Here is a 19,614-nt window from a genome sequence, read left to right as displayed (position 1 = left end):
CTGTCCCTGAAGACGGCAATAAAGGATGAGTTACACAAGTGACCAAGAGAAACTCCTGGATTACAAACTTGTTGGACTTTTTTTTCCATTAGTCTTGTTAATTAATCAAATTCTTATAAAAAAAAAAACTTGTGACGGTGGAAATATTTTATGTATTCACGTCTCAACATTCTTGTCTTCAGCTGGTTTACACACTTCGAGGGGAAATCGAGTCCCTAAACCGTTACAGGTGAAGATTTGTTCTCTGTACTGTAATGTTTTTGGTTGGTCCACTGAATAACATTTTTGTTTTTGCCAAGTAGCCGACTATATCAGATTATGTGTAAATGCGTGTCAGACCAAAAGGCAAAAGTGATGTAAAAATGCGACAGATAGGCTTATGATGTTATAAATGTATGTCTTGATACAGTGTGAAGAATTTGTTTAAAATGATTTTAAGGAATATTAAGTGTTTTGTATTTTTATAAATCCAGGAAATTATGTCACCAGCCTTCACTTGCATATTGAGACTCAGTTTCTTTCATGGAACGTACCTTTGTAGGACAGGAGGCTTAGATTCTCCTTGATCCTGCAGCCATAACTGGCAGCTGCTTCTATACCCACTCTATCTGTTTTGGGCATAGACAAGATGTAAAGTATGGGCCCACTGAAGCATGGCTTTAAGAATACTATGTAAATGTTCCAGTGAGATTATAACCACAGCCACACGTGACAACATTTTTGTTATAAAATTAACTAGATAAGCAAAACACGCATGTGTGGACCACGAACTGCTGTGCTGAAAGGACGAGGTGAACCAAAACAGTTCATCCAGTTTATACCCGGAGCAGATGAAGTTATTCTCATCAGTGACTGCACAGATTATGGGCTTTGACACGCACAAACACGTCTCGACTACAAACATTCCTGAGATCTTTTACTCCCAACGGTCTCTCGGCTTTCTGTTGCATCTTTGGAGGATTTGCATCTCTCCTCATCCGTCCATAATGGTGAAACAGGACTTATTTACAGTTGGAAAATGTAGCTACTGTGTATTAAAAACAAAAAACTTGTAGTAAAATGTCATAAAAATTATTTGGGCCAGTGATTACTACCAGTCAGCAATTCACACCAGAAATGAAGAATAAGAAAAAGTAACCTAGAAATATTGAATTTTTTTGAAAAAGTGACCAATACTGGTCATTTAATCAAAAGGCACCCTTTCCGTAAAGGACGACTCCAAAAACAAACTACATATAAAACAAAATGTTATAATCCTAGCTTGGGGAGAAGTGTGAACATTCAGTCCACTGATCAACAAACGTGTTTCAGTCTTTTTTCTTGTGGGCTTCATGTCTTTGTTTGACGGTGGTGGGTTCAGGAGAGCAGCTGGATCACTTCTCTGGCTCTGTGCGCCCTCTGCTGGACATCTTTGTCCTCTGGTGCTTGTCCGGACTCCTCAACCAGGACTAAGGCCTTCTTCACTGTTGTGTCTTTGGCTACTCCTTGAAGCCCCTCCATGTACTGCAGCAGCACGGAGAACTTCTCATCTGGAATCTGAGAGAGAAAGGATTTTATATGAACATGTTGGAATTCTGTTGTTGTATGAGTATTAGTATACTTTACATATACTTTATACATAAATTAAAAAGTAGTTATTTGTAATAAATATATAGTATATTGTACTTCTAAACAATTAGATATTAAAGAGTGGCTGAAACAAAAAAAAAAACATTGCAAGGTCAAAACCTCCCTCCACTCTGATCGATTCGTTTTTTTAATCATTATTCTTAATCATGATCTGTAAAATTGAGTTTCACCATCAAGAATCGCACAAAAGCACCACTTTATATATTGTGTTTCCGCATATATGTCCTATGGTTACTTGAAATGCCCCATCATCATGATCATCCTCATCACCACCACCACCACCACCACCGCCACCACACTGGCTCAGTTTACCTGTTGAGAGTCAAACATGTGCTGCAGCAACCACGTCTGCCTGGTCTTCTGGAACTTCCACTCCGTGCGGTTTTCAGCCCAGCTGCACCGACAAGAAATACAACAAAGTGTTGATTTATGACCAATGTACTGAAATGAAGGGAGTAGAATCTGTGGAATTTCCCTTTATGAGTGTCATGAATGATTCAATTAATTCACCACACTCAAACAACACCTCTCTGACACTTAAGTAACCGACATAACCAAAGTCGTTTGTGTTTTCAGGGCTGTACGGAACCATATTGCATTATTCAGGTGTTCCTGATTGCATGGTTTTTTCCTGTGTAATGTTACAAAAGAAATGAGTCAGAGTAAGTGCAACAGTTTGAAAAAACTATTTGTGAACCATCCTTTGGTCTTCTGGATCCCCATCATGGCTGAAATAGCAGAAAAGTAAATGGTAATATTTGTATATGTGCATTGCTTTAAGCCATCTGACTCCTTTCTTCCTGGATAAGTGGATACAGTGGGTTGCTTTTGAACGTATGGCATCTTGTGTAAGTGCTGATGTAAGCAGGAGGCTCACATAAGGATAATGAAGTGTGGCTCTTACCAGGTAAGGTAACTTAAGGCCAGTTGGGGTGCAATGGGTCCGGGTGCTTCGGTTTTCTTCAAGGTCTCTCCCTCAGCTTTGAGCCTCTTCTTCTCTTCCTTTTTCAGCATCTTCTTCATCTTCCTCTCCAAGACTCGCGTCTCCTCGGGGCTCAAGTCCTCCTCTCCCTCCAGATCTGAAATCTGTAACGCCAAAGCAAAACAAAGGCTCATGGGAGTTATCTACATTAACTGACCTTCCCTTGTTGACCCTTATCATTTTCTGCATTCAAGTAAAACCACCATGCATAAAACCACACCTTGTGATGGACTAATAAGAAATTTGCTAGAACAATAATGCCACTTTTGTGCATTTAACAGCAATTTCCTGTCAGTTTTCATTATTTTACACTTTTCTGGGTCAGTACTGACATAATGCCAGATGCCTCAAACACCTTCACTGTAATTTCTACAGCAAAATGAATGTGAATGTGCAGCACTAAGACATGTGAAAGCTGTAGCACTTTGTGAGTTTGAATCACTTCCTATTGTGCTAGAGCTGAGAGGGCAGAGTTTCCTGTATCTGCAGGTTAGCGTCACATGTATACCATGTTAAGTTTACTGCGGTTCCCAACATCCGTTCAAGCGTCGCATTTGAAGCAGTGGCTCTTATCCGCCGCACACGCTTGCACGGTTTAAAAATAAACAACTGTTAGGTGAGTTTTTTGCCTGATCACACAGAGGAGACAAACAAAGTGTAAGAAATTAAGTATCTAGATCCATAATTTGTCTGCAGACTAATTTATGCTTGGCAAAAAAACGTATTTAAGGTTACTCAAAGAGAAATTAAAAGAAAAACTTAAAGCCATTTCACTTCGGTAGCCAGTAACCACAGCACATGTTAAAGACTGCTTATAACTCTCAGGGGAAGTTAAACAAGGGATGCAGTATGCCTTGATTTAACAGACCTACCAGACCAGTGATGAAGGGGAAAAAAAAGAAAAAAAAGGAGGGAGGGAGGAAAAAAGTTTTTGATCACATGGCCAGGAAGTCATTCTGAAACTATGCTGGTGGAGTATTGCCCACAGAAATATAAAAACTCCTTCACAGTGAGCGGCCGCGTCCATGCAACGGGCATCGGTTTCAGAGATTTGAGTCAAATCGGCAGCGTCTGGCTGGTGGATACAAAACAGAAGAGGAGCGGGTGACGAAAGTGAAAATGGTAAGTGGAAACATGTGTTTTCCCTGAGCAGGCAGTTCGTCAAAGGGGAGCGGACAAAGACTGGCCATCGGGGACGTATGGCCGTAGAAAGAAAACATTTCTACTAAATCCAGTCAGCACTTTAGAGAACTATAATAATGACTTCCAGTTAAGTTTCATTTAGTAAGAAGGAAATGCAATATATGTTGTAAGAGTATGTTCCTGTGGAAACCCCATTTAATGATTCAAAGGTTGAGTAAACCGTTTCAAAATGTATATTGACATTGACAAATATATATATTTTTTTTCTTTTTGAAAAGCACAAATATGGTTCTCTTAAAGCATTCCTACTTGTGCCTGTGATAAAAGTGCAGCTGACTTACAGACACCAGGAGATACTTTTACCAAAAGTATCTGAACTTTGCTGATAGTTCTCTAAATTTCTGGTCATCCCCTGATGGGAGGAAGTGCTTGACAAACAGTGGACGGGGATGCTGAACAGGACAGTATGTCATCAGTCTGTTTTCTTTTTTCATTTCCAGTCTAATCAAAGCGTGGACTTGATCCCCACTGAGAGGAGCACCACCCCTCCATTTTCCAACAGTTCCACCATCATGGACACCTTCACTTCAGCAGCCTGGGAGTTGGACAAAATTGAGGCCAATGACATAACATCCAGGGCAAACTACGTCTACAGTTTCTTGGCGGGGCTGGGCTTCGTCGCGGGCTGCTTCCTGCTCTACAGCTTCATCCAGACCTACAGATTACAACGGCGGCTGGCGTGGCTCGACTGCCTGCTCTGGGCCTTCTGTGGCCTCCAGCTGCTGCTTCTTCTGCTCTCTCTCCACGCCGTGGCCTACAGGCCGCGTTACCTGACTACCACAGGTCTGGGCTGCGCTGCTCTCTCCTTCACCATCAACACAGCCTCTCTGTGCAGCCTGTTGGTCTTAGTGCTCATGGCTTACGTCCTAACCCTGGATCCGCCATCCCACGCCCTGCTGAGGAAGCCCTGGGTCTGTGCAGTTCTGGTCATCATAACTTCTATCCTAATCTCTCTACTGCTGGCTGGGATCCGCGGACCCAGAAAAGGCCTGGAGGAAGAACGCGAGTGTCATATGGATCCGGTCCATGCTGGCGTGTCGTACGCGGCTGCTAGATTGTTCCTGGCCTTTTTGATTCCCTACATCCTCCAAGTGGGACTTCTGATAGGTGGCTGCGTTCGGCAGTGGAAATCTAAAGGGCGTTTCCTCTCTGGTTCCGAGGAGGGTCCGGTGTTCCTGGCGGTCACAGTGGTCGTGTTTTCCTGCCAGCTCTTCTACAGCGTTGCGCTGGTGAGAGGAGCACAACAGGAGGAGCAGCTGAGCTACAGGGAACAAGCCTTTCTGAGCGTGGCCGAGTTTGTATTGTTCTCAGGGAGCAGTGCCAGCCTCCTGCTGGTGCTGCTCGTGCACAGGCCGTGTCGAGAGAGTCTCCACGGGGCGTTTAGGCAGCTGAGGGACTGCTGTCGAAGCCCAGGACGCACGCAGCCCAACAGAAACATCATAGCCCCCCACATCGAGATCACAGACACGCTGCAGGATATAGAGTCCTAGAGCATTACATCCCCTCTCATACATGAGAGCAGGACTCGCAATAAAGACTTCTGATGTATTAGACGTATTCTTAATCTAACTTTTAAAATGCCTTCAGTGTTTTTTTCTCTCTTAAGTGACCATTTTAATGTTTTTACAAGCATGTATTCTCCTTTTTAGTGTCTTCAGATACTGAAAAAAAAAAAAAAATGTTTTGCTATACATTTCAGTATTATGTACTGTCCTTATAGTCACTGTTTGAACAATTTTATATACTTGCTGTAAATCAACTAAATAGTACCATTAAAAAGGGACTTACTGCTGGTACTATGTGCAATTTATATCTCATGAACCAGTTCTTAGACACACCTCTTTTCTTGGAAAACAGACTCCGTTTGCATAAACACCATTTGCACAAAAGCCCATTTAGAAAAAAAAAAATGCCTGGAAAAACCTCTGCAAATCCCAGAATGACACATAGGAAAAATTAAGTATTGGAAAGTAAATGTCAGTCTGAAGATCACGCCAACAGTGTCAATAGTCTTGGTGTAATTAGTTCAAACACTGTATAAAAGAACTAAAACAAGGCAAGTGAAGAAGTTGACGGGCACCGTTTCACAGCTGACCTGCATTGATCACAGCTTTGGTGCCAACACAGAGTGGTTCAATTCCAGGGACCAGTAGGAAAATTAATTCATGCGCACGATTGCATAAGATGTTGGCGACACATATAATTGCTGACTGGATCCACACTGTGTAAAATCTCAGAAGCAACACTTCAAGTCAAAATCCTATTAAATGCTTTTCCTACAGACAGGAAACGTCACAAAAACAGTTTCAAACAAGTGCCTGTACATACATTTATAAAAAAAAAGAGCAAATGCTGCAGAATAACTTTTTGTGTTTTTGAGAGTTTGAAGACAACAAACCAATTGAGGTGACAACATCCCTCTCCTTTATCTTGTTTTGTGTAAATATACTGGTAGTCTGTCTTTGCTAAAATTGCAGACTCCCATATTTATATATTTTAACATTCTACATCATCTGCATCACAGCCACATTCACACTTCACCGCCAGTGTTGACAACTTGGCTTCGTGTCCCAACGTAAGATCATTATTTATACCATGAAATAAGTCCATATAGATACACAGGGGGATATTAGCGGTTATTACTTATTTTAACGCTACACTGAAGTGAAAATATGACGAAAATCATCGTTTCCGTGTTTGGCTGAAAATATACAAATGTCGGAGATGGAGTGTGAGTGTGTGTGTGTTTGTGTGTGCGTGTTTTCCTGTAAGTGGTGGGTGGCACCACAACACTCTGGATTTAACGTGAAACCTGCTTTCAAAGTCACCACCATAAGGTCAGGGAGGATTGGACAGACCGCAGTGGAGTGCAAGAAAACTCTGGTAGGTTTCTATATGAATCGCAAAAGAAATTGTGTCAATTATGTTATTAGATCAATTTATAGCTTATATTGTCTTATATTATTCAATTTAAAAATCACTATATCTGTTAATTGTGCCATTAATTTGACTAGCTGTTGTTCTGCAGCCACTAGAGCACAACCATAAAGGGTGTTTTAGAGCATTTCATGTATGCATTATTTAATTAACCATAGAGACAATACAAGGGAAGAAACAGAGACACAGGACCCACATGCAACTGCAGCTTATGTTTGCCATCTTACAACGCTAGACTACCGAGCCACTGCAGTTTTGCATTAAAAAAAAGGATGCATTTTCTCTTCTGCATTCTCTTAATCTTCACTCTGAAATAAACTGCAACACTTTTTCAAGAGAAACAGCTTCAGCCGAATAATAAGACAATGATCAACTACATAGTTTTGTCATAAATCTTGAATAATGATCTTGAATGGCATGGCTTACGACATTGTAAGGGCATATAAACACTCATATATAAACAATATTCCTTCTTACCACATTGCTCAAAATGCTTTCATATTTGATCATGAACTAATATACAGTATATTCAGTGCTGTTTAATTTGCCATCGTTCATGGATTATGTACACGGTGCTTCCTGTAAGTTCACACTTGAGAAGCTGAAAACATATTTGACTTACTACACTTCTCCTCTCTGCCTAGAACAAAGAGTGGGCATCACTACACAGCAGAAAAGCCAATGATGCAGACAGAGGAAACGGATGGCACCACGGTATCCACTGAGGCTAAACCCTCGGAAAAGGGCGACTGCTAACGCCAGATTACACAGGAGTGTACTATGGACACAACCATGTGTGTGGACTACGGCGTCCTCGCGGTTCAGATAAACGACACAAAGGCGGTCGTCGCCGACTTTCTGCATGCCGATTCAGAGAGTCGTCAGCTTTATATCATCAGCCTCTTCTTCTCCAGCCTCTACATTATAGTCCTGTTCCCTGTTGGCTTCATCGGCAACATCCTCATCTTAGTGGTCAACTTGTACCACAGTGGGCGCCTGACTGCCCCAGACCTCTACTTCGTGAACCTGGCTGTGGCCGACCTTGCCCTGGTGGCGGACTCTCTGATCGAGGTGTTCAACCTGAAGCAGGGTTACTACGACAGGCCCGGCCTCTGCACCTTCATGAACCTTTTCCAGCAGGTCAACATGTACAGCAGCGTCTTCTTCTTAACCTGGATGAGCTTCGATCGGTTCGTCGCTCTGACCGGCTTCATGGGCCGCAGCATGCCGCGCGCGCGACTCAGCTGCTGCCTCATCTGGGTGTCCTCATCTTTGCTCACCGTGCTCCCTTTTGCTATAGCTCAAAAGCAGCACACGGGAGAACTCCTTTTCTGCTTCGCTAACGTGACGCAGATTCAGTGGCTGGAGGTGACGCTCGGCTTCTTGCTGCCTTTCTGCGTCTTGGGTCTGTGCTACTGGAGAATAGCACGGGTGCTCCTGCGGAGCCACGTGGGACGAGGTGGCCGACAGCAGAGGCCTCGAAGGCAGAAGGCTCTGCGGATGATTTCGGCAGCCGTGTTAGTCTTCTTCCTCTGCTGGCTCCCAGAGAATGTGTTTATAAGTGTTCACCTCCTAAGAGGTGACACAGACAGCGGCACACTGTGGCAGGACTACCCCCTGACAGGTCATGCTGTCAGGTTGGCGGCCTTTTCCAACAGCTGCCTGAACCCGCTCATCTACAGCTTCCTTGGGGAGAGCTTTCGGGAAAAACTGAGGAGTAGATGGTGCAAGCTACACAGGAAAGCCTCAGGAAAGTCTATGTATGGAGCGGCTGTAAGCACCTGCGGGCGGCCATGCTAAATGCTACAGAGCAAGTCCACCCAGTCCACACATTTAAGCTCTAACATTCGTCCACAAACTATTCCGCTCCCTCAAGATTATACATAAAATCATGTCTGTGCCATGCGGGTAAAGGCATCATGAATGGACAACGTGAAAGCAAGGACTCCGGCTCTGTGACTTAAGGTTTATGCATAACATGTATTGGGAATTTTGACATTGTTTAGACAGGGTCGTTGACTTTGATTTTCAGCTTTTAAAATCATTTCTGATGCCACCTGAAATCTAGCTGTCAAATCATTTTTACCACATTAATTAATTTGTAATAAAAACTCAACTGTAAGAATACAGTGTAAACTGGGCTCCAAAACCTTTTAGCTGGTCTAAATTGTGTTTTTCCAGCACCCAACCCCTTGTTTTGCAGAAGGTCAGCAGTCAGATTTCACCTGAATACTAACAGAAAAGGAGGAAACAGCTAACAGTCTTACCTCTGTTTGCTTTGTCTTCTGTTTTTTCTTTTGTTTTTTCTTATCTGTTGTGATTTCCACTTGAGGAATCTCTACCGGAGCCTCCTGGATTAAAAAAAAAGCATTACATATTTGTTTAAAGCCATTTCAGTTTGTATCATCCAAAACAGGAACATGTACTAGGGATCTGTGCTGCTCACCTCTACGTCCACCTTCTTCCTTTTCTTTTTTGCTTTAGTCTCCATAATTTCTTCCGCAGCAACAATGGCATCTGAACTCAATTTCTTCTTTTTACCCAGAGTTTTGTCTTTGGCCATGATAAAATTGACTCCTACAAAACAAAAACAGGAGCATGTTACTAAACAACAGAGGTAGACATACATACTGTACGTAGTATTAAAAGGGCAGACAATAAGCCATGGAGACAGAGATGGGGGGGAGACGGGTTTTGCATACTTCATGACACCAACACGGATAAGTAGAAGAACATTTTGACCTAAATTTTGAGCTAAAACTAGTATGCAGTAATATGTATCCTCAAACCATGTTTTTCGCAGCTAAAACAAAACAATAGCTTCTACAAAAATGCTATAACCAAACATCTCTTGTATCACGTTGTTTTTATATACAAGTATACTTACTTTAACTGCGAACGAAATAAGAAGAAATGTGGAAGGCGCAGATCGAGCATGGGAACTCAACCAGGAAGTGATGTTACCACGGGGAATTGTGATTGGACAGATATCGCTCTTTGCTTTGTGATTGGTCGACGGGTGCGACTGCTTCAAAGACCCTCGAAGACGAACCTACCGAAACCCCCCATATTGTCAATTCATGAAATTCGATCGACTCAAATGATTACACTGTGTTCGAAATGCCATAGTAACGTTCACATACAATAGTATGTGTGGCGGTTTCTCATACGGGCAGTGTGGGCAGCGGCCCAGGGCGGCATTCGTGGAGGGGCGGCATGAGCGCCCGCACAAAAAATGGTGCGTCTGCTGATGCTGAGAGAGACTGGTTCACAGCCGCGGAAGCGCCGCGAGTAGGCGCGGCCGCCCCGCGCCGTGAAGCGATCGTTTCGGCGTCTGCTCTATTTTTTGTGCGTGTCGCGAGCGTTCGTGTCACTTCTGGCAGGAAATCACACAAAGAAACACGAGACAATCCGGTCAATTTTCAAAATTAAAGCACTTTCAAAATAAAATACCGCAATTGACAAGTGCTATATTTGTGTATCTAAACTCGCACTGGGAAACAGGAAGAGAAAATACATTGAATAAATGTGAAGAGTAGATTTATTATAGAACAAATATGTGTATTTCAACTGTCTACTACCATACACACTCTGTCTGTCTGTCTGTCTGTCTGTGTGTGTGTGTGTGTGTGTGTGTGTGTGTGTGTGTGTGTGTGTGTGTGTGTCTCTCTCTCTCTCTCTCTCTCTCTCTCTCTCTCTCTCTCTCTCTCTCTCTCTCTCTCTCTCTGAACGGATAAATAGAAGAAGTGTACAAACTTTTTGGTTACAGAAACATGGCATATTTATTTTATGAGGTTATGATAAAAAAAATAGCTCTGAATGAACAACAGATGAGCAGAAGCGCTTGTTGACCGCCGCAGAGAAATAATCATGTTAATCATGTTCCTGCAACACAGGGATCTGGACATTTGGAGTAGACACTGCAGCTACGAGCCTCTGAGGATGTCCCAGGACTGCTGGAGACTCTGAGGATGTCCCGGGACTGCTGGAGTGGTTCGGCTTCGTCGCTGTCATCCCCATCACCACCGTGGAACTATGGACGTGGAACCCATCTGTTCTGTTAGTAAGCAGTGGACGAGGTTCTCCGTGGAATGCCTTGAAAGACAGACATCCTTCCTTAAATCCCCTTCCCGAAGTAGAGGCCCATCAGGAGGATTGACCTGCAGTACGTCCCTCTGGCACCAACCTGTAAAAGAAAACATCACATATTACATTTATTCTGAATGCTTTCCTATTCATTTGTTGATAAACTACTTATTTCTTCTATCATACATGTGCTGAAGGGTCTGCAATTTGGGTGGGATTCCATAAAAGAGGGCATGTTTTCATATGTGGAAGTTCGTTTATTATAATTTCCCATACTTCATTGTCTGCCTGTAATGTTGTTTGTATAAATAAGTTCTAGTTTGTTTCGCGGAGGGTTTGAGGTTTTTTTTTTTTATTGTGTTTACGTACAATGTCATGTGACTGTTAAGTGTATGAATATCAGAACGCGCGCGGTGAGTTAGACAGTTGTTTTTGAGCATGTTCGTGCAGTGGAGGAATTAAGCTGTTACGAAGACAGATCGAGTGTAGCTTAAGTGGTAGAAGTTGTAGAAGGTGTACCTCCACCTTGGCAAACGACGTAGAAGTGTCGTTACCGAAGAAGAGCGAACACGCGTCGAGAGGCGATCGCGTGTTCTCAGCCCGGCTGCCTGCGGAGGAAGAGCGAACACGCGTCGAGAGGTGATCGCGTGTTCTCAGCCCGGCTGCCTGCGGAGATACCCCGAGCGAGGTAGCGTTTAAGCTAGCTCACCCACGGAACCAGAGAGGACACTCATCGCCATACGCAGTGTGTCGCAGTCTGCAGGGGTAGACTGTGCATCCGTTGGACTGGGCAGCGTCTTCCCGATTCCACCGGCACCGCAGCAGTCAGCCACTCTCTACAGCGGAGCACCTCACCGTCTGTCAACAACAAGGTTTTCTCTGCCTCTCCAGTAACCGCGGCAACGTTGGCCAGAACATTTTTGTATTAGAATAATAATTCGGGCGCCCAACTAAATTTAGATTTGATAGGATTTAATTAGGACTCATAATTTTTAAAGTGATAAGTATTTGAAGAACATTAACCCTTTTTTCTCCCCAAGTGCAATAAATTGTGATTAAGTGTTGATTTGGTTTCCCCTCACTCTCTTTATACAAACAGTTGAATTAAGTTTATTTGGTTTGAGTAATTTTGGTACATTTATGAAGTAGTTAAAGCATCCGCCAACCCCCCTAAGGTGAAACTCTCATACAGTCCTTTAAGCTCCAGCACAATTTTGGTCCTTGGAGCCGGATTTGAACCAGACTAGGATGTCTAGAGAGAGCGAAGGGTCTCCAGTAAAAGGTCTTATCTCCCCTGTTGAAGTGAAGTCACGTGGTGTTAGAGAGCGCAGAAGGCCCTCTAGACTAGAGGACTATGTCATGAGCACACCAGACCAAGAGACAGACAGTATTCCTAGTCCAGAGAGCAATCAGCGTGTGCTAAACACACCGGCTGACCAGACAGTAGTGGACTTACGTTCTACACTGACAGTAGACACACCCCAGCCAGTAGAGGGTGTTACAGCCACACCGCAGGAAGATATGACTTCTAATGCAGACTTACCTGACACTTCCCAGCTGCTTGAAGTGGATGAGAGACAAATGGTGGCAGGCCAGACTAGTAAACCCAGACTCACTCCTACTAATCCCCTGCCACTGAATGCTGCCAACCAAGGTGAGTCTAGGAAAGAAGAAAGGGAGGAGAGTGACTCAGAAGAAACCGATTCAGAGTCCAGCCAAGAGATCTCTCCCCCAGACTGTGTGAAGCCACACAATGGGGAAGATTTCAATCACTTCCGACCAGGCGAGTTCTTCCTAGACACCCACAGAAATGGTAGGCCCCCCAGCAGAGTGTCTTGCTCATCCCGACGCAGCCGTGGCAGCCACCACTCAAGCAGGTCAAGCATTCGAAGTACAGGCTCTGAAATCATTGTCCAACTCCTGCAACAACAACGCGAGGACGCGCTCGCAAGAGAGGAGCGGTTCCGCCAAGATGCGCTCGACAGAGAAAGGAGAGCCGCTGAAGCATTGGAGAGGGAGCGTGATCGAGCGGCAGCCCAAGCCTTGGAGAACACACGGCTTGCAGCCGCACAACTGCAATTTGTCTCTGCCTCCAGGCCAACATCAAGAGCATCCACGAGGGATAACTCACCCACGCGCTGCCAGCCTAGAAGAGAGGAGCAGCCGGCGAGGGCTCCCAGACCCCCAAGGGGGGACCAAGCCGATTCTGAAGACCTGGAAGGGCGACTGGCTCGCCTACAAGAAGAGTGTCAGACATCAAACCACGGTGCCACCCCCTCCTCAAAACCAGCGGCTCCTCACTACACCTCTGGCCGGCTCCAGCCCACAGCGGCCCCCAGTTACGACCCACTCCCACAACGCCCTCCAGGGAGCGCCATCCCATTCTTTAAAGATGACTCCAGGAGCCAGTATCACGACATGAGGATGTGCCTGGAGTTCCTCTTGGGTGGCGCCAACCACAGCGAGCAACCGAAGTTCCTTGAGCTGTCCATGCACTGTAAGTTACCAGCAGCAAAGCTCATATGCACTGCCAATGCATACTCCCCCACCCCCTACACTTCATCCATCCAGGCTCTTGACGAGCGTTGGGGACGCCCGTGGGACCACATATTGGATGAGCTCCATGAGCTGGGAGAAATGGCAGACATAAGGGACGACCAGGCTCTGGACGCGTACTCCCTGAAGATACAGGCTCTGGTGAGCATGCTGAAGTTTCAGGGAGCCGCCGGTCACAGAGAGCTATATGCAGGCTCCAACGTAGAACGCTTCATCAGGAACATTCCAAGGGAGAGGGAAGAAAGGTTCCGGCGGGAACATGAGCGTCTCTACCCCAACCAGCCACTGTCTAGCCTGGTGGAGTTCTCTGAGTTCCTGAAGTCAGAGATGAGGCATATCCGCCTCCCCAAGCAAGACGAAGCGAGGCGCTGTGGACGAGACAAGTCTGACCGAACCTCGAGCAGCAAGGGACGGTCCACACGGGCACTGACGACCATCCCTGAAACCCCAGCAAGGGAGCAACGAGAGATCCCGAAAGGTAACCGGGGCGCCCTCTCAACGAAAGGAGAGAAGAGACCTCCACCCCCGTGCCAGTGCTGTACTCAGACCCACTGGCTAGACCACTGTCCCGTATTCAAAGAGAAGACTACGGAGGAGAAGAAACAGTGGATACTAGACAATAAACGGTGCTGGAGATGCGCCCGTGAGCACCTAGCGAAGGACTGCACACTGAAGGGACCCTGCAGACAGACTGGATGCGGGAAGACCCACCTTACGGCCCTTCACGACCTCAACACCAGGGAATACAAAGCTAAACCTGATGTTGTGGAAGCCCAAGGTGAGCCACCAGAAGGGATCCGCACCTACTACGTGGGCCCTGTGAGGGGTAGCAATCCCCGCGTGCTGTTGAAAATGGTGCCAGTGGTACTGCGGCACCGCAAAAGGACTCTGGAGACCTACGCGGTTATCGACGATGGCTCAGAGCGCACGCTCCATAGGCTGCCATAGCGCTAGGACTCAGGGGTCAAGCAGAGAAGATGGATCTCCTCACCATCCAACCAGGGCGCACGACCATCAGTGGAGAGAGTGTGGCCCTTACCATCACACCGGCCGGACGGCCAAAGGAAGCCTACAAAGTGAGCCACGTGTTTACAGCCACTGAGTTGTGCTTCTCCAGGTACGGCTACCCCATGGAGTTCCTGATGAAGAGGTACCCTCATCTCTGCAACCTGGGGATCGACACTGCAAAGGAGGTGAAGCCAACCCTCCTGCTCGGCTCTGATAACGTGCATCTTACTCTACCCAAGCACATCATTCAGGGTCCACCCGGATGTCCTGTCGCACTGCAGACCCCGTTGGGCTGGACCCTCCAGGCTCTGAGAAATGGGAACACCCGTCAGACCCACTGCCTCCACATAGGAGCCGGACATGAAGACGGGGCACTGCTGGAGAACGTCCAGAAATTATGGCAGATGGACGTCACTCCATACAAGAACGAGAAGATGCACACTCGCTCCAAGGAAGACAAGAGTGCTATGGATCTTCTCCAAGCGAAGACCAAGCGTGTCTGCGTGCGCGGTGTCCTTAGATACGCCACACCGCTCTTGAGAAGAGAGCCCATGCCGATCTTCAAGGTTCCTCTGGGCGTAGTGATGCCGTGCCTGCTTAGCACAGAAAGAAGACTCAGCAAAGACCCCGAGACAGCTACCGCCTATGCTGAGGAGATGCACAAACTCATTGAGTCGGGACTGGTCAGGAAGCTGGAGCCTGCGGAGGCGGAAAGGAGTGCTGAGTCGTGGTACCTTCCCCACCACAACGTCAAGCACAATGGAAAGAATAGGATGGTTTTTAATTGCAGCTTCCAAGTGCGCCAGCAAAACCTGAACCTCCACCTCCTGCCCGGCCGTACTCTGACCCCTCCTCTCCTCGGTGTCATGGTGCACTTCCGAAGGCAGTGGTGATATAAAGCGCATGTTTCATCAGGTCTGTCTGCTCGACGAAGACAAACCACTCATGAGGTTCCTGTGGAGAACAAACCCGGACGACTCAGAACTGTCCATCTATCAATGGGAGGTGCTGCCCTTCGGGAAGACTTGCAGCCCATGTTGCGCTACCTATGCCCTGCAGCATCACGTCGACGGCGGCACCGCCCCCCCAGGAGTCTCCGATGTTGTCCACCACAGCTTCAATGTGGACAACTGCCTCCACAGCGTGGAGACTGCAGAAGAGGCACGCAAGCTGGTGCATGATTTGCGCACCTTCCTGGCCACCGCTGGCTTTGATGTCCGCCAGTGGGCCAGTAATGACCCTGAGGTCATCCAGGACCTCCCAGAGGAAGCGAAGTCTGACAGTAGCAAGACCTGGGTCTTCCAGTCCAGTGACAACGCCCAGGAGATGACGCTGGGTCTCCTCTGGTGCTTCAGATCCGACACCCTGTGCTACCGGCACAAGAAGATCGAGCCTCGTCACTACATCACCATGAGATCGATCTACAGTACACTGGCGAGTCAATATGACCCGTTGGGTCACATCAACCCCTACACGACCCGCGCCAAGGTTCTGGTCAGAGAGCTTTGGACAGAGAAGAAGGGATGGGATGACCCTCTGCCTGAGTTGCTCGGGGCGAAGTGGAAGGAATGGGAGGAAGAGCTTCCCACCCTTTCAACAGATCGAGTTCCCCAGGAGCTACTTTCCCCCGAGTGTGAGTCTGACCAGCAGCAAGATCTCCCTTCACGTGTTCTGTGACCGCGGAAGAACCCGATGGTACAGTTCACGTCTCCTTCATCCTCGGGCGCTCAAGCGCCCAAAAGGCAGCAATCGGTCCCCAGACTGGAGCTCTGTGCTGCTCTAAGTGGAGCCCAGATGCGGAAGATGCTAAAGGAGGAGCTCCACCTGCCACTGTACGAGGTTTGGATGTGGTCTGACTCCACAACCGTCATCCAGTGGATCCAGTCGACCTCGTGTAAATATAAAGTCTTTGTGGGGACTCGGGTGACGGAGATCCAAGAGCTTGTGGGAACCAGCTGCTGGCGATACGTAGCAACCGATGTCAACCCGGCAGACGTGATCACCAGAGGTGCGACCCTCAAGCAATTGGCCCATCCCAACCTCTACCACGAGGACCCGATTTCCACCGTGAGCCAGAAACAGAGTGGCCTCCTCCCCCGAACCTGGATACTGCAGAGGTGGAGGCGGAACTAAAGAAGTCCATCTTCTGCGGACTCACAGGACTCCAAGACCTCCAGACAGACGATCCAAAGGTTGAAGACTGCCAGACCCTAGAGGAGCTCCAAGAACGGACCTTCCGCCATAGGAACCCCGACCTGTGAGACGCGACCCCCCTTAGCGCGGACAACTATGCCACCGCTGAGATCATGTTGCTGCAGAGGGTGCAGCGGGAGGTTTTCTCAGTAGAGATGGCATGTCTCAAACGGAAGGTAGAGCTACCACGAGACAGCAAGCTGAGGCTACTGGCCCCCGAGCTAGACGAAGGGCATCCTACGTGTCGGAGGCCGCCTGCGACGGGCTCAGGGCCTCACAGAGGACAGCAAACACCCCATCCTACTCCCCTCGAAGCATTCAGTGACCAACCTGGTGATCCGCCACTATGACACCAAGCTATATCACCCTGGAGCGGAGCGGCTCTTTGCTGAGCTTAGGAGGAGGTTTTGGATTCTTCGCGGACGGGAGGCTGTACGATGATACCAATGGTCATGTACAGTCTGCCAGAAGCTAAGAGCTCAGCCCATCATGCCACGAATGGCTGACCTTCCACCCTGCCGCCTCCGCCTCCAAGAAGTGCCCTTCTACAACACGGGCATGGACTGCTTCGGGCCATTCCCTGTCAGGGCAGAAGTTGGGAGAGGAACTGCAAAAGGATGGGGAATCATCTTCAAATGCCTCACCACGAGAGCCGTCCATCTTGAGGTGCTGGCCGAAATGACAGTAGACAGCTTCCTCCAGTCATTTCGTCGATTCACTGGAAGGAGAGGGCGACCCCACACCCTCTGGTCTAATCACGGGACAAATTTCCGTGGAGGAGAAGCTGAGCTCATCAAGAGCTACAACCAAATGAGTGAGGAGTTGAAGAAAGAGCTGGCCAGTCAACAGGTCACTTTCTCCTACAACCCTCCAAATGCACCCCACTTCGGTGGGGCCTGGGAGAGAGAAGTTAGGTCCGTGAAGTCTGCCCTCCGCGCTGCACTCGGAGCTCAGGTCCCTAAAGGCGGGTCCACACCGGACCGACTGCCCGACTCGCGTTGGTAAATGAAGCCTGGCTACTTAATATGGCCGACTCGAACAACGACATGGGCGGTTCACACCTACGGAACTACAGCCGACGCCATACGTTCCGCGCTTGCGCGAGATGTAAAACAACAGGCGGCGCTAATCTGTATTGTGGGCCAAAAAACACGAAAACCGGAAGTAGGCGGTCCCTACCCTATAACGGAAGTAGGCGGTCCCTACCCTATAACGCCAAACAGCCTTCTGATGGGGAGGCGAGACGCGGCCCTCCCCCTTGCGGTCTATGCCTCCACCGAGATCATTGGCAGGAGACAATGGAGGTATAGTCAGGCCTTAGCCGACCAATTTTGGAAGAGGTTCACCACCGAGTACCTCCCATCACTGCAAGGCCGCCGCAAGTGGCTCACGGAAAGAGGCAACCTGGAACCGGGAACCCCAGTCATGATTGTGGATCAGGCACTCCCCCGAGCTCGCTGGCTCATTGGACGGGTGGAGAACGTAGTGAAAGGGGATGACGGAAGAGTTCGCTCAGCGGTGGTGGACACTGGAGGAAGAACTTACCACAGACCAGTGGCACGACTGATCCAGCTACCCCAGTACTCTGACTCTGACCCACCTGACTAGACTGACTGACCACTAGACTGCAGACCTTCATGTAGTAGTTACTGATTAGCGCCGCAAATCAGGGGGCGGCTGTGCTGAAGGGTCTGCAATTTGGGTGGGATTCCATAAAAGAGGGCATGTTTTTCATATGTGGAAGTTTGTTTATTATAATTTCCCATACTTCATTGTCTGCCTGTAATGTTGTTTGTATAAATAAGTTCTAGTTTGTTTCGCGGAGGGTTTGAGGTTGTTTTTTTTATTGTGTTTACGTACAATGTCATGTGACTGTTAAGTGTATGAATATCAGAACGCGCGCGGTGAGTTAGACAGTTGTTTTTGAGCATGTTCGTGCAGTGGAGGAATTAAGCTGTTACGAAGACAGATCGAGTGTAGCTTAAGTGGTAGAAGTTGTTGTAAGTACCTCCACCTTGGCAAACGACGTAGAAGTGTCGTTACCGAAGAAGAGCGAACACGCGTCGAGAGGCGATCGCGTGTTCTCAGCCCGGCTGCCTGCGGAGGAAGAGCGAACACGCGTCGAGAGGCGATCTGGGCAGCGTCTTCCCGATTCCACCGGCACCGCAGCAGTCAGCCACTCTCTACAGCCGAGCACCTCACCGTCTGTCAACAACAAGGTGCACTCGCTCTCTCTCCAGGCGGACGAACAGTTTTCTCCGCCTCTCCAGTAACCGCGGCAACGTTGGCCAGAACATTTTTGTATTAGAATAATAATTCGGGCGCCCAACTAAATTTAGATTTGATAGGATTTAATTAGGACTCATCATTTTTAAAGTGATAAGTATTTGAAGAACAATAACCCTTTTTTCTCCCCAAGTGCAATAAATTGTGATTAAGTGTTGATTTGGTTTCCCCTCGCTCTCTTTATACAAACAGTTGAATTAAGTTTATTTAGTTTGAGTAATTTTGGTACATTTATGAAGTAGTTAAAGCATCCGCCAACCCCCCTAAGGTGAAACTCTCATACAGTCCTTTAAGCTCCAGCACAATACACGTATTGCAACCTGTATATATAACTTGGATTATTTGTCTAATAAATTATTCACTAATATCCCACTTGCTTCTACTTGTTTATTTTTATCACACCAAACTCTTACATGGTATTATTAAAACAACTTATATTAGCCTACAACATGTAGCCTACATTTGTTTATGCATGCATATGCACATCTATTGATAATCAAATAATAAAGGAACGTATTTAAACCAGATAAGTCATATTACTTACTTCAGAGGGACATCCAAATTCCATGTGCATGTCAATAATGTAGCTCCTCCGACGGGCAGATTGCCTGCGTCGTCTCCGCGGTGAAGGTGCTGGTGTTCCGTGGTCAGAGGTATAATACGATCTATGAACGATTCATGATCGATAAAAGCTGCTTAATAGTCGCGATCGATGGCGAATGAAAGCAGCTACT

At 47.2% G+C, this 19,614-nt stretch overlaps 2 protein-coding genes and 1 pseudogene across 3 annotated transcripts; 2 read left to right on the top strand and 1 right to left on the bottom strand.

The window, feature by feature from the left end:
* Positions 1-94: 94 nt before the first annotated feature.
* Positions 95-9,793, bottom strand: chlsn (cholesin). Its single transcript, XM_084040097.1, has 6 exons — positions 9,639-9,793; positions 9,198-9,328; positions 9,019-9,102; positions 2,534-2,715; positions 1,942-2,023; positions 95-1,536 (listed from the first exon to the last, which is right to left on the bottom strand). Exons 2-6 carry the CDS (start codon positions 9,312-9,314, stop codon positions 1,357-1,359), a joined length of 645 nt encoding a protein of 214 aa, XP_083896223.1. The 5' UTR covers positions 9,315-9,328; positions 9,639-9,793; the 3' UTR covers positions 95-1,356.
* Positions 3,266-5,512, top strand: LOC311032965 (uncharacterized protein). The gene is made up of 2 exons (XM_084040084.1): positions 3,266-3,733; positions 4,255-5,512. Exons 1-2 carry the CDS (start codon positions 3,731-3,733, stop codon positions 5,302-5,304), a joined length of 1,053 nt encoding a protein of 350 aa, XP_083896210.1. The 5' UTR covers positions 3,266-3,730; the 3' UTR covers positions 5,305-5,512.
* Positions 6,550-8,893, top strand: LOC311032966 (G-protein coupled estrogen receptor 1 pseudogene; annotated as a pseudogene). Its single transcript, XR_014599390.1, has 2 exons — positions 6,550-6,697; positions 7,396-8,893. The product of XR_014599390.1 is annotated as a G-protein coupled estrogen receptor 1 pseudogene (transcript).
* Positions 9,794-19,614: the final 9,821 nt, after the last annotated feature.

Source organism: Eutrigla gurnardus, assembly GCF_963514095.1.
Source record: "Eutrigla gurnardus genome assembly, chromosome: 22".
In the NCBI taxonomy this organism is placed as follows: domain Eukaryota; kingdom Metazoa; phylum Chordata; class Actinopteri; order Perciformes; family Triglidae; genus Eutrigla; species Eutrigla gurnardus.
Note: the sequence above shows the minus strand (reverse complement) of the source record. Positions and strands in the feature narration are given on the sequence as shown.